At 36.4% G+C, this 14463-nt stretch overlaps 2 protein-coding genes across 2 annotated transcripts; both read left to right on the top strand.

Annotated features, from left to right (window-relative positions):
* The first annotated feature begins 5195 nt into the window (after positions 1–5195).
* On the top strand, positions 5196–8329 carry LOC129286972 (cysteine-rich receptor-like protein kinase 25). The gene is made up of 7 exons (XM_054923086.1): positions 5196–6210; positions 6310–6453; positions 6620–6735; positions 6821–7031; positions 7126–7363; positions 7492–7642; positions 7744–8329. Exons 1-7 carry the CDS (start codon positions 5418–5420, stop codon positions 8071–8073), a joined length of 1983 nt encoding a protein of 660 aa, XP_054779061.1. The 5' UTR covers positions 5196–5417; the 3' UTR covers positions 8074–8329.
* A 2358-nt stretch (positions 8330–10687) lies between these two features.
* LOC129286986 (cysteine-rich receptor-like protein kinase 15) lies at positions 10688–13450 on the top strand. The gene is made up of 3 exons (XM_054923102.1): positions 10688–12009; positions 12958–13079; positions 13213–13450. Exons 1-3 carry the CDS (start codon positions 11814–11816, stop codon positions 13291–13293), a joined length of 399 nt encoding a protein of 132 aa, XP_054779077.1. The 5' UTR covers positions 10688–11813; the 3' UTR covers positions 13294–13450.
* The last annotated feature ends 1013 nt before the right edge of the window (positions 13451–14463 follow it).

Below are 14463 nucleotides of genomic sequence, written 5' to 3'. Positions count from 1 at the left end.
TGAAAATTGTATAAAATGGCAGGTGTGCCACGGCTCGTTAGCCTCTGTGCCATGTGCAACAGCATGAGATACCATGCGCTTCAGCTCATTGCATAATTTTTAATAGCAAACTTCTGCTGTCATATGATAGCACTGGGAACAAACTTTCAATGCGTCCTAAATTTTCGTCTAATATTCAATTGAGGTGATTTTGATGTCTAACTAGGCAAAATGAATTTAAATTCATTTTTTACAAAAAGTTAGACACCCAAACTCATTTTCACTCTTTTTTTCTTAAAAACTTACAACAATGGTGTTCAAACTCTCACACAAGTGTGAAAAGCCAATACCGATCATTTGACCATACTCAATAAACAGTATAAAACTTGTGCAACACACTACAACCATTCAAATACACATAACACAAATTTACCACTCAAACCCAAATTTCATAAAACATAAGGGGGAGGAAATTCTTGCACAAATCATCCATTTTCATTTCAAAACTTTTCAAAATACACATAACACTACTTGTACAAGTATTTTGGCCCTTTATAAGGTTTACAGCCAAGACTCATCAACCCAGGGCACAATATACATACATTGTACACAAGTATAATGCAAGTAACTTAAAATAATCATGTGAATCCTGGTTGGCAAATTAACATTGATACACATAAAATAACACAATGAGGCATACAAGTAGGATTTACTCTACAATCTTAAGCCTCAGCACATTTTCCCCAATCTTGATCCGATGAGCCAAGCCCTAAAAATATTAAAAATTAAAGAGTGAGTATAATCACTCAATAACTAGGTTTCACCTAGTCTATACAGTTGCTTATCAATTAAAAATAGATGTAATTGGCACATGTGATAAATATAGCTATGGTCATAACAATAAAAATCATGTGACTAGGCATAAAATACATATCATATTAATAATTATGCACAACTTGGGATTGCAAAACTAACAACCATGCGCCCCTAACACATATCGGACCATCATAATAACAATCATGTGGTCAAAACTAGATGCATAATCAAATGTCAGCCTTATACCTTCCTGTTAGCTTCGACATGAAACCAGTAGTTATTAAGTAGTTATGTAGCCCACAGACTAACTCAGTCTTTCACTTGTGAGGAGCTATCAGGTTAGGGTTAACTTACTCACTTGTGTATCACGATTTCTCCTAATACTAATAATCATAGGGTGTTGTACCCCCAATATAGCCTGCTCATAAACCAGTGGAGACTAGTTAGGTTTGAGTGCCTCATAGAACCTGTAGGACATTCCCAAATCAACTATAGAACAAGATCTACCTCTTAATTCTAACAGTCAGTACAAAAGCAAGCTTTTGATTCCAACGGTTAGCCGCCAATACCACATAGATTTATCAATATACTCCTCTCCTGAGGCGAACTTGCCAATGATCATGCTATGCATATATGATAAATAGTATGCATTTGATACATATTATTTCAATTATTTCATGCATATACAATTTTCTCCTTTCACTCTTCTCCATATGCCATTGAACACATAGTCATGCTCTCAACCATCATCATCATCATTCACACATGTAAAATATGCACATTGTTTGCAACCATTCAACATAATTTTCAAACAAGCCAAATTTGCATCACAAAGTTCAAATTTCAATCACAGTTTCAAAACAACAATTTCAATCAATAAGTAATTAATATCCAACTATATAAACTAGGTTTCTTTCAATTACCTCAAACCTTTAAGAGGTCAAATGTTTATCCTTCATAATACTAACTTTTAAAGCTTCTTTCCAAGCTCAAATGGTGTCAAATGAGTTACTCTACAATTGTATTGCAAGGATATCATCATTATCTCATTCTTGGAAATTTACCAACATTAAACTCCACATTCTCCATGTTATTAACCTCATAAATTCATTACCTATCATACCCAATGGTTTGCTAGGTTCGATTGGCCTACATCATTACTAATGAGTTATTAAACTATCATTAGTAAATATTAAATACTCCCAACAACCTCATTTATTTTAAAATTTAGATATTAATGGCTCCCAACTACTAACCACTTACAAAACTATTAATATTGGGTTTAAATACTCTAAATCACTATCATTATATCCATTTTAACTAATGAATTTAGACCCATAACTTGTAGGATCAAAAATCACCATTAACACTCAAACCCTAACTTAATTCCTCATAATAATGGAAGTAGAAAGAAGAGAGAAGCACATTACACTTATCTTGGGTGTTAGAAGGCTTCAAGTTAGCACCAATGGTCTCTAATATCGTGCCCTAGGAGAGTAATAGATATACCTCACAATTCTTTTCTCTCTTCTCTTTTGATTTCACATGCAAATATGTACAAATTTATTCAGGATTGTGGCCATATGCCGCAGCGCACGTAGGCTTCCATTACAGCGCGTGGCACAGAGAGCTCCAATTCACTCTGATTTGCCTCTGTGTACCACAACAGATCATCTACATGCTGTGACATGTGGCATAGAGGACTTTCCTTTAAATTTTCCTCTTCTTTCCTTGCCCGAATGGCCTGACTTCACTTCGGACACTATTTAGGGCTAAAATCATAGCCAAATACACTATTATACCCTCTGGTCACACACCTCATCAATTCACTAATTACCCTTATTATGTTTAATTAGTCATGCTTAGAATATTTCTAGGATGTTACAAGGAGTTGATATGAATTTAGATTCAGTGAATAGCCTAAATTTACTTACTCAATAAGCGTCTTAATCACAACTATTAGATTTCATTACCACTTAAAAATTATCAAAGTAAATTTGTTTTTGAAAATTCAATATAATTATCATGATCAAAATTTAGAATGCTCATAATGCATATTATCCCCTCTAAAAATTTTAGATTTATTATTTTCTAAATGTCATATGATAAAGTCTCTAATAGCCTTTTAATTAAATTGAATAGTTATTATTGTATCACATGGGATACTCATTAAGGGTGTGTTTGGTTTAAGGAGAAGCAAGGGATTTTAATGAAGGGAAGGAGAGAGGAGGGGAGGGATTTGTTATTATCTTGTTTGGTTTAGGAGGGGAGGGGAGGAAAAATAATTATATATAGGTCACTTTATCCTCATTTTATTAGTGTTTAGATACTAGAGAAGTATATTTGCATTTTTTAAACTTATCACATAAGGCATATTAGTTAAAGTATGATAGATTTTACCTCTCCCCTTAGGAATTTTTTAAAATTTTTCCCTCCACTCCAATTTTTAAAGCCAAACAAGGGGATGGGGGACAAAATCCCTCCTCTCCCCTCTAACCAAACAACCCCAAAGCAAGTAGACCACTTAATAAATTTTAAATTTTAAATTGGATTCAAATTTTATTGAATAATATATATATATATATATATATATTTAAATATAATAAGAATTTCCATATGATTTAAACAAAATTCATAAAATTTTATGTAACTTATTTTAAAATTTGTGAGAAGTAGTCATGGACTTCGAAGAAATTAATGCAAAACTTTTCTACAACTAATTTAAATTATCTGACAAGAGAAACATCTCTCAAGTGGGAAAAGAAATATCAAATAATGAGTGAAAAGATATAAAAAAAATCTATTTCCTCTATTTTTATTCACTTATTTTGTTATTTTAATCTTTTTCAAAAGCAATTAAAGCTTTTTGTTTAGATATTTAACCCTTAAGTAAGAATAGAAATAACTCAAACAAGGGATTTGAAGCTCAAATTCCAAAACTTTCAGAAATATTACAACTATATTCCACGTGCCTTTGATTTAAAAAAAAAATTCCACTGTCAGCAAATTAAGGTGCTGTGTGTTTGAAGATTTTTTTAAAAAAAATACAAAGATCACACTAGTACAAATTATGAATTTTAAAGATAAAAGGCAAATAATGTAAAAAGTGATGACATTTTTGTAATATTTGTATTTGATTGTTGGATTTTTTATTTCAAAAGCCTTTGCAAATGACATAGAAAACACTTTCTACATCACGTACTACACTTAATGTAGAAAGTATAGTTTTTACATTGGGTGCCATATCCAATGTAGTATTTATGCATGTGCCACATGCGCCTGTATAAAATTTTATATGCCTCTACTATATTGTTGACAAATATGCCCTCATAACTTTGGCGGCAACTTTTTAATAGTATAATTTTAATCAAGAAAATTCATTAAAAATTTTCCTTCCCTTTCCTCCATTATCATTTTGCCAGATAAGCTCCCCACCATTTTTCTATCCAAACAAGGGTAGGGGAATGAATAACACGTTGAGGATAATTATCATAAACTTGTATGTCACAGAATTAGCGTGAATATTATCAAGGAGTGCCATAATTATTGTGTCCCGTTACAATGATTAATTAATGATTTTCTTGATTGGTTCTTATACTGGAAACGCCTTATAAAGGGATGGGATTATTATCAATCTTGGCTCACTAGATTCTTGCCATGTTGCTATGTTTAGTCCTTTGCCTTTAGGAAGGGATTAATGAATGGGTCAAAGGATCAAGAGTATGCAACTTATATAAAGAGATTGCTATTATATATTTTAGTAAATATTTATTTCATTATAAAATCTACCTATCTTAATTTGATTGGATAAAAATATATTAAGTATAAGGACATAAGTCTTTCTCTAAAAATAATAATAAATTCAACTGTTTAGTTGTGTGTAACTTTGTTTTTAGACGTATCCGTTACATGAAAAAGTCGTCCAGCTTGTTGCTGATCACCATGGAAATACGTAGAGACATGAGAGTATAGATCGGTTATTGCGAGAACTGACGGATGATTTGTTTGGGTTCAAAGAATCAGGTACAACTCAGTCACACACACACAATATCTTCTGGTAATTTTTTTTTTTGATAAAAAGCATGAAAGAAACCGGTCACAGAAAATCAATGTGTATGGATTTTCAACGTTAAGATTAGTCTACGACCCATCCCATACGACAAGGAATTTAGTCTACGACCCATCCCATACGACAAGGAAACGAAGACCCATTTTGTCAAGTCTCCCTCCTTTGTCCTTTTGTTCCTTCGTAGACCAAGGCTGTGCGTCAACGGCCAAAATTAATGAATCTTCCCCCCCCCCCCGGGGGGGCCTCCGTCATAATTTTGTTATAATCTTTGATATTTTTTTAATTTTATTTGATTTATGTGTTTATTTTCAAAAATTATCTCGCATGTCACTTTTATCTCTTATTTCAGTTGGTTCTAATTTGAATATTCAATTTTACCTCAAATTTTACCCGTCTTTTGATTTAGTTTTGCCTAATTTGTTCCTATGTTACATATTCGTTTGTGTATATGTATATGTAGCTCCAATTTATAGATATGCAATGAATTGAAGCGAAGCTTCAGAGTAACTTGAGCGAGCGAGAGACGGAGATCATCTTCGTCATCAACGAAATAATGAAGCTCTTCAAAGTTGATCCTCCTCTCTCTGTTTTCGTGAGCTTCACGACGATCCTTGCAGTAATAATAACCAGTTCTAGAGCATCAGCCCAAACTGAGGAATATTATGACTGTCGAAACACAACCTTTTTCTCTTCCAATAGTGCCTATCAAACCAATCTCGACCATCTCCTTTCATGGCTTTCCACAAATTCCACCAGCCAAAACGGTTTCTACTACGCCACTGCCGGCGACTCCGACAACACTGTCTACGGTGCCTTCCTCTGCCGGGGAGATCTCGCCGCCGATGCCTGCCATGACTGCGCTTCCACAGCAGCCAAACAAATACTCCGAAAGTGTCCGTTCGATAAAAAGTCAGTACTCTGGTTCAACGAGTGTATGTTACGTTACTCAGACAAGCCTTTCTTCTCCACCAGTGAAGAAACCCCCCGTCTGATTTTGATGAATACTGCGACTAGCTTAAACCAGAGTAGCTTTATGTCGCTGTTGGGAGAAAATATCAACGCGGTGGCAGCGCAAGCGGTGAAGGGCGGAGCCGACAAGAAGTTTTCCACCAAAGAAGCGAAATTTTCTAATTTCCAAACACTGTACACGCTTGCACAGTGCACGCCAGATTTATCTGAAGCTACCTGCGATACATGCTTGAAAGGAGCAATTTCGAACTTACCCAGTTGCTGCAATGGAAAGATAGGGGCCAGAGTGCTGCATACAAGTTGTATTATCCGATACGAAACGTACCCGTTTTACCATCAGGCGCCGGTGGTGACCTCACAAGACCCAACGCCGAAAGGTATTATGAAATGTTCTTTTGTTTTTCTCAAAAATTAGTTATACATTGAATTAAAGGGTAGTAAATTGGAAATAATTGAACCCATGTTAATTTAAGCAGGAAGAACCCGGATTTCTGTAGCCAAAATCGTTGCGATTGTGGCTCCAATATTGACTGTTTTGCTGCTTTTCTTCCTTCTCTGCTGGTTAATAACTAGAAGGGCAAACAAGAAGCATAAACCAGTGCCAGCTGAAGATGATGATGGTATGATTCAGAAAATAGCGGTTGTGTCCGTGCTCTTTCAGTGCTTCCTCATTTTTGCTAGCTTATAAGCTGCTGTGAAACATTTTATGCTTGTGGCATCAATTATCCAATCTATCATTAAAATCGTGTCTTCAGCTTTAAGTTTACTCCGGCTGCTTTTGTGCAGTTGAAATTTCCAGTGTGGATTACTTGCAGTTTGATCTCGAAACGGTTAAATTGGCCACAAATAACTTCTGCCATGACAATAAATTAGGAGAAGGAGGATTTGGTGAGGTTTTCAAGGTATTTTAATTTTTCCCTGTAAAAATTTGAGACATTTCGGTCTTGGGTTCAGAGCTTCTCAAAGATTAATGTACGGTATTTTCAGGGATCTCTTCCTAATGGGCAAGATATTGCAGTGAAGAGGCTTTCGTTAAGCTCTAGGCAGGGTGCAGAGGAATTCAAGAATGAGGTAGTTTTAGTGGCCAAGCTTCAACACAGAAACCTTGTTAGGCTATTGGGATTTTGCTTGGATGGAGAAGAGAAGATCCTCATATATGAGTTCATCCCCAACAAGAGCTTGGATCATTTTCTTTTCGGTATCTTATTCATGAATAAGTTTCTTTAATTTGAATTTCTTTACCCTTTTGATATTGCATCTTAATTTCTTCATTCCTTTTGATGTTTGATTAGATGAGGAAAGAAAGAGTATGTTGAATTGGCCAAAACGATATAAGATTATACAAGGAATTGCTCGGGGATTACTTTATCTTCATGAAGACTCTCGACTTAAAATCATACATCGTGATCTTAAAGCTAATAATATATTATTAGATGAGGAGATGAATCCAAAAATTACAGATTTTGGTATGGCAAAAATTTTTGGTCTTAGTCAAACTCAAGGATACACAGACAGAATTGTGGGAACATTGTGAGTTTCATTTCTTTTTCATTTGCTTTGTCCCATTGTCTTGCATTCCATCTTCACACACATAAAATGAATGCTTTTGATATGTTTATCATGCCAAATTTTTCACTCTAAATTTATTTTGTTTATAGCGGCTACATGTCTCCAGAATATGCAATGCATGGACAATTGTCCACAAAAGTGGATGTGTACAGCTTTGGTGTGTTGATTTTGGAAATAATAAGTGGACAAAAGAGCACATCCTTTCATGAATCCAACTACGATGAACATCTGTTGAACTTTGTGAGTTTGGAGCTATGTTTCTTCTCTCTCTCTCTCTCTCTCTCTCTCTCTCTCTGTGTCTCAATCTTTGGTTTAACTTTCATACTATACTTCTTTTCCAGGCCTGGAGAAAGTGGAGAGATGGGACGTCATTGGAAGTGTCAGACATGAGTTTGAGAGATTCTTATACTAGAGAGGAAGTGAGCAGATGTATCCAGATTGCGTTGTCATGTGTACAGGAAGATCCAGCTCGAAGGCCAACAATGCAGGGAATAGTTCTGGTCCTCAACAGTTACTCAGTTAGTGTAGCAATACCTGAGGGGCCTCCATTTTTGGTTCATAGCAGAACTGTTGAGCCCAGCCTTCGATTGGAATCAGATAAGTCTTCTATAAACAAATCAGTCTCAGACTCTGTTGATGAAGCTTCCATTACTCAAGTGTACCCCCGATAGCTCATCTGATATACAATACAAAGACCATATGCTCGCTGATGTTCTGTTTACCCACATCTGGATTCTTGTCAAATCGGAGGAATATTGTTAGGGAAAGAAGGACCTGTCTACTTCTTTGTAGAATAGAGATTTGAAATTAAAAGTTGATATAACTCGGTTCTTCAACTATTAGACTTTACAAAGTTAAAAAATCCATATACGGTGATTATTCTTGTCAATCTTGTGGGACTGATACAAAGTGTCTTCATGTAAATAAGCCTCCTTTGTTAAATCCCCAGGTAATCGATCATTGCTGACCCTTATGGTCAAATTCCATCCCAACTAATAAATTGGAATCATGCGTGTTAGTGTGATTAGAGAGAGCTACCTCTTTTACACTATTATTATTTAAGTACATAAAAGCTAAGTTGGATTAAGCAGATGGCAATACAAGTTGGCCAGAACAGTGAAAAGCAGACGCAGATCATTTCAAAAAATAAATAGAAAATACAATAATTAATTAAAATAGATTTTAATTGAAGGAGCTAATTCCTCTTAATACCATGAATTAAACAAATTAAACAAAGAATATAAGAAATAAAGGAAGCCAGGTAGGAATTTATAGTGGATCCTATTTGCACCTTACATGGTAAGAAGTAGGAACTTTCTGAAAAGAACAACACATCACATCGAACTATCCATTGGCATATTTTAGAATTAGGTCCATGGCATAGTGGCAGAGCTTAAATGTGCTTCTTTGCCTAATCTTTTACATTATTATATATCAATTGCATCGGATTTCTCTAATATATCAGGAAACAGATGGATTTGAGAATTTAGTATCCTGGCATATTTTAGAATTACGTCCATGCCCAGCGGTTTTATCAGATTTGATAAATTATAGACAAATTTAAAGAGTCAATATTATGATTGGGCAAAAAGGAATTAACATTCTGGGTCAATCAGAGGATGCTAGCCACTGCTAGGTAATGGCAATGGAATGTGGATATGAAAAGGAAAGAACCATTAAAAAACACCCCACTAGTTAGGTCATAAAATCCCTACGTCTGTTAAATTTTCTTCTGATTCAGAATATGGATCCCTATTCCCCAGTTGTTCATTTAAATATCAATTAATCATCAAACACCAGCGATATTCCAAATGAATCTTTATCATATTTCCCTTCTTCCTTAGCTTCCTTCAATGTTTCGCCACAATCACCGTGGAAGCAGACGGCGCAGCATATTTAGGAAATAAAGATCCTGTTTGTCAAACACATTTGCTCCGCCAGTGAAAACTTCACTCTCAATAGTCCCTGCCATTTCAACGTCGACACTCTCTTTTCCTCTTTATCTTCTCACGCCACTGGCGTTGATGAATTCTACAACACCACCGTCACCGGAGGCAGTGGAAACGCCAGTGAGGCCATCTACAGCCTTTTCCTGTGTCGCGGCGACGTCACACGTCAGATGTGCAAGCACTGCGTCGAATTAGCGATTCTAAAAATCGCGGCACGATATTTCTACTCGAAAGAAGCCATGGTTTGGTACAACAAGTGCCTAGTTCGGTACTCAAATCGTTCTATCTCTCCGTCTTGGAAGAATGGCGGAGGATTAAACTCGGGAATTTCAGCACGATTCCGGACTCGTCGAATCAAGGTGGCGTCGTGTGGGTGCTGGCGAACACGCTGAACGAGGCAATAACAGAGGCGGCGGACGGTGTGACGGATGGCGAGAAGAAATTTGTGACGAGGACGGGGAAATTGGGGAGTCAGAGTGTACACTCTGGTGCAGTGCTCTCCGGATGTGACGAGCGGGGATTGCCGGAGATGTCTGAGGAATAAGATGGGAGATATTCCGTTGTGTTACCTTGGAAGGGATGGTGGAATGGTTCTGAATCCAAGCTGTAGTCTCATGTTTGGGTTGCGACTCTTCATGTGCCTATAATGGGCCTTATTTGTGTGGGCCAATTTAGTCCATTTTTATGGCGTTAGACTGAGTTAGTTCACTGTACCTCTAAAAACAAAAAATGAATAGATTAGTCCAGGAAAATGGGTTACTCGGGGGAGTGAGTTTCAAATTCTCGCTGACAGAGATATTTGCATTTAAAACCTTGTAAGGAATGAGAAGTGAAGATACCACACTCTGATATCACTGGGGAAGAGAATAAATGGACAAATAATAGCAAAAAAACACTACATTTTACTTAAAAATTTTCAAGGCTCAAATTTATAAATCATTCTCTTTTATTTTATATCAATCATTAAATCTGATTTTATTTAATGTTGGAGTTTCCACATCAGCTCAAGGCCACTCATGGACAACCTAACAACTTCCCTATCAAGTGTAAGTAATGTGGCAAATTCTGCTCTTAAAATGATACGAAGATGGGGAAGGCCGCAGAAGAAGACGACCTACTAGGGAACATGTATACTTTAGTAAAATTGGAGAATATCCTTCACATGATACGAAGAATAAGAAAGCTAACTTAGCCTAACATATATTTTTCAAGTTCCTGGTTGACCTCTCCAACATTCTTCGCTTTATTTGTAGTCATTGGCAGGGATTGGAATGTGAATGTTAGAATGCGCATAAGAATGACATGAATTTAGAATGTGAATGGTAGGGCATATGGATTAGAATTCCAATGTAAACACTAGAATGAGCAGAAGAATGATGTTAACTAAGAGAGTTTTCTAATAGATCTCTTCAATAAGGATTAACCAAAATTTTGAAGGCATGGATTGACTTGACTAGGGACGACTGGTGGCGCAATTGAGGATAGCTTACAAGGCACAGTTGCGAAAGAAAGTGCCTCACGAGGCAAGAAGCAAAATCTATCTCATTCTCGTGGGAGCCGGCAAAGGTATATCCCAACATTGATCAAAGAAAAGTCCCACAAAGAACTACTGATTCATTACGTAACTTAGTCGCCTTAGTTCTCTTCTTCTGATTCTAAATGTGAAATTGTGAATCCCAACTTTGATGCTTTTTAAAAAATAAAAATAAAAATAAAAAGAACTCGAGAAAAAAGAAATGGAGAGAAGAGTTGTGAGTCTTGTTTTTCATCTAAAACATCAAGCACTAGCAATCCGAAAAGACTGTCCCTTACCTACATCTCATAATCCACTTCTTCCTTAGCTTCCTTCCATATTCCTCCATAGCCATTGCCGTAGCAGACGCCTCTGTTTATTTTGGTCACAAAGATCCTCCTGTTTATCTCTACCACTTCTGCTTAACCGATAAAAATTCACTCCCAATAGTCCCTACCATTCCAATCTCAACTCTCTCCTTTCCTCCTTATCTTCCCACGCCACCGGCGACACTGAATTCTGCAACTCCCCTGTCACCAGAGGTGGGGGAAATGCCAGCGAGGTCGTCTACAGCCTCTTTATGTGCCGCGGCGACCTCACAAGTCGGATGTGTAAAAAATACCTCCAATTGGCGATCCAAAAAATCGTTTAGTATCACGAGTGCTTAGTTCGGTATTCTAACCACTCCGTCTTTTCCACCTCGGAGGAATGGCTGAGGTTTAAGGTCGTGAATTATAACACGATTTCGAACTCGTCAGAGCAACGTAGTGCCGGGTGGGTACCGGCGAACACGCTGAACGAGGCGCTGGCGGAGGCGGTGGATGGTGTGGCAGTCGGGGAAAAGAAATTTACGACGAGGATAGGGAAATTGGGGAATCAGAGGGTGTACATTTTGGTTCAGTGTTAGCCGAATCTGAGGAGCGGAGATTGCAGGAGATACCTGATAGATATGATGGGGGATATTCAGTTGTGTTGCCTTGGAAGAGACGGCAGAATGGTTCTGTGTCCTAGCTGTAGTCTCATGCTCTGTTCGCAACTCTTTTACAGAGAAGTTGAAGTTGTACCCGCGTGTCCGCCTGGGCGTGTCAATCCTGATTCTGTCCCCACAGACGGGGGCAAAGGAGACTTGGGCTCAGCACCCGCAAGTAAGGTTTTTAATCTATAGATGACAGTAGCCATTATACATACTGCATGGAAAATAACCTCGACGAATGGATGGTGTATCCTCCTCCAGAAACGGTACAGCATGTCAAATGCACGTACATATAAAATAGGGAGAATTATAGTTAGATTTCACACAAGAGAATTAATTACTGTAAGGTCCATTAACAATTGAACTATTAAATTAAACTGCATTAATAATTGATTGTGTTGTCAATATAGTTTAATTCAGTTGTTAAAAAACTTTGTAATAATTAATTTCTTTATATAAGTCGTTAATATAATTGTTCTTATAAAATATCCATTGTGTTGGCGATACGTGTGTGTTCCTATAGTCATTTGGTCTCATGTTCGACAATGTTCATCAAATGATACAGTGGGCTAATTCACCACACCTACCTATACGTCACCTACAATGGGCATATATATATGTTGTGTCCCCTTCCCCAACCAGTAACCACCAATATGCCTATACTCTTTCAAGCTTGAGGATTGTACAAATGCCTAAATGTTGTGTCCCATTCCCCAACAGCCAATTTGTCCAGACATTTTTAAGTTTCACTAGTACAAACAAAATTCCCAATTTAAGCCAGAATTTCGCAACCTACAGAGATTATAGCCTGAAAATCTGTCACATGCTTACAAAACAATATCTTTAGTTTACGCATCTAAACCGTGCAGGAGGCAGGAAAGTCGGATCAATCATTATCATGGTGGTCGTCCCTGTTGTTATTGTTGTAGTCCTGCTGTACTGTTTTGTCATATATTTGCTACGAAGAAAGGCAAGGAAGAGATATGCCTTCCTCAAAGAAAATTATCTGTTGTGTAGAATAAGGGGGAAAAAAATCAAACCAACCATGCTCTTCATATATGTATTTTTTATGCTTGAATTGATATACTTATTTGGAAAATACATACATGCATTGGTTTAGTTGGAACTGAATGTACTACTTTGGAGTCTCTGCAATTCGATTTCGCTACAATTGAAGCTGCAACAAACAGGCTTTCAGCTCAGAATAGAATAGGTCAAGGAGGATTTGGAAAAATTTACAAGGTCAGAAATTATCTGATGCAAATAATGTAAATGCTAACATTTTTTTCACAATTATTTAATATCCAATACTAATGACTAATCCATGGTTGAATATTACTGTAATGCTAATTTTTTTGCTTCTGCATGGTCTTAGGGTACTCTTTCTAATGGACAAAAAATAGCTATGAAGAGACTTTCTGCAAGCTCCAAGCAAGGAACAGTGGATTTTAAGTAGGAGATTCTATTAATAGCTAACTTCAACAAAGAAATCTAGTGACGTTGTTGGGATTTTGCTTACGAGAGCATGAAAAGATACTTATTTATGAATTCGTACCCGATAAAAGCCTTGACTACTTTGGTATGGCATTTATCCTTTGCTCTAAAGTTTTTATTTTTTGCCATCAACACAGTTACTCTATAAGTTTAACACCTTTATTTTGTTACTGTTAAAAATTTACAGATTCTCAAAACCAAATATTGTTAATTGGTTCAAGTGCTTTAAAATCATAAAAGGGATTGCTCAAGCAATTTTTTATCTTCATAAGCATTCACATTTTAAAATTACACATCGTGATCTTAAATTCAATAATATTCTATTAGATGGAAATATGAATCCAAAGCTTCTGATTTTGGAATGGCAAGAATGGTGGCAATAGATTGAAGAATAGTTGGGACATAATAAGTTCGTGAATGTTGATTTACCGCACTTCATCATTTTGTTTTGTTTTGTTTCTTAAGTTCACTTCCAATATCGTTGTTTCTCATTTTGGCTAGTACTGTTTATTTGGATACTGACTTTGTTTCTTTCACAGGGGTTACACGCTTCCCAAGTATGCAACTTTTGGAAGATATTCAAAAAAATCAGATATCTTTATTTTTGAAATCATGATTTTGGACATTATAAGTGGGAAGAAAAATTCTAGTTCTTATGAATTACCCTGCATTGATGGCTTGCTGACACATGCAAGTACTATGCACCATATTAGTTTGTTACTTTTTATGACTTTTAACTCAAACATATCTTTATGAGATGAAACATGCGTGTTCAGTCTCGTTAAATTTCAATAGATGCAGATATAAATAAGTAGAAGCAACTCAGAACGCCATCGTGTCTGCTATATTCAATATAATTATATCATCACTGATGCATTTATAGAAACTTACAGGAAGAATACCTCCAAATCTTGACATGCATGTGTACTGTGAATATTTTGCAGGTTTGGAAACAATGGAGGGGTGAGACGCCATTAGAAATAATGGATCCAAAGTTGAGAGAATCTTGTTGTGAAACAGAAGTGATTAAGTGCATCCAGATTGGGTTACTGTGTGTTCAAGAGAAAGCAGAGGATAGGCCACCTATGTCAAGAGTTGTTTCATATTTAAGTAATCTTTCAGTGGAATTGCC

The sequence above is a fragment of the Prosopis cineraria genome, unplaced genomic scaffold (genome assembly GCF_029017545.1).
Source record: "Prosopis cineraria cultivar Desert tree isolate PC_DT_omini unplaced genomic scaffold, ASM2901754v1 PC11, whole genome shotgun sequence".
Classification (NCBI taxonomy): Eukaryota; Viridiplantae; Streptophyta; class Magnoliopsida; order Fabales; family Fabaceae; genus Prosopis; species Prosopis cineraria.
Note: the sequence above shows the minus strand (reverse complement) of the source record. Positions and strands in the feature narration are given on the sequence as shown.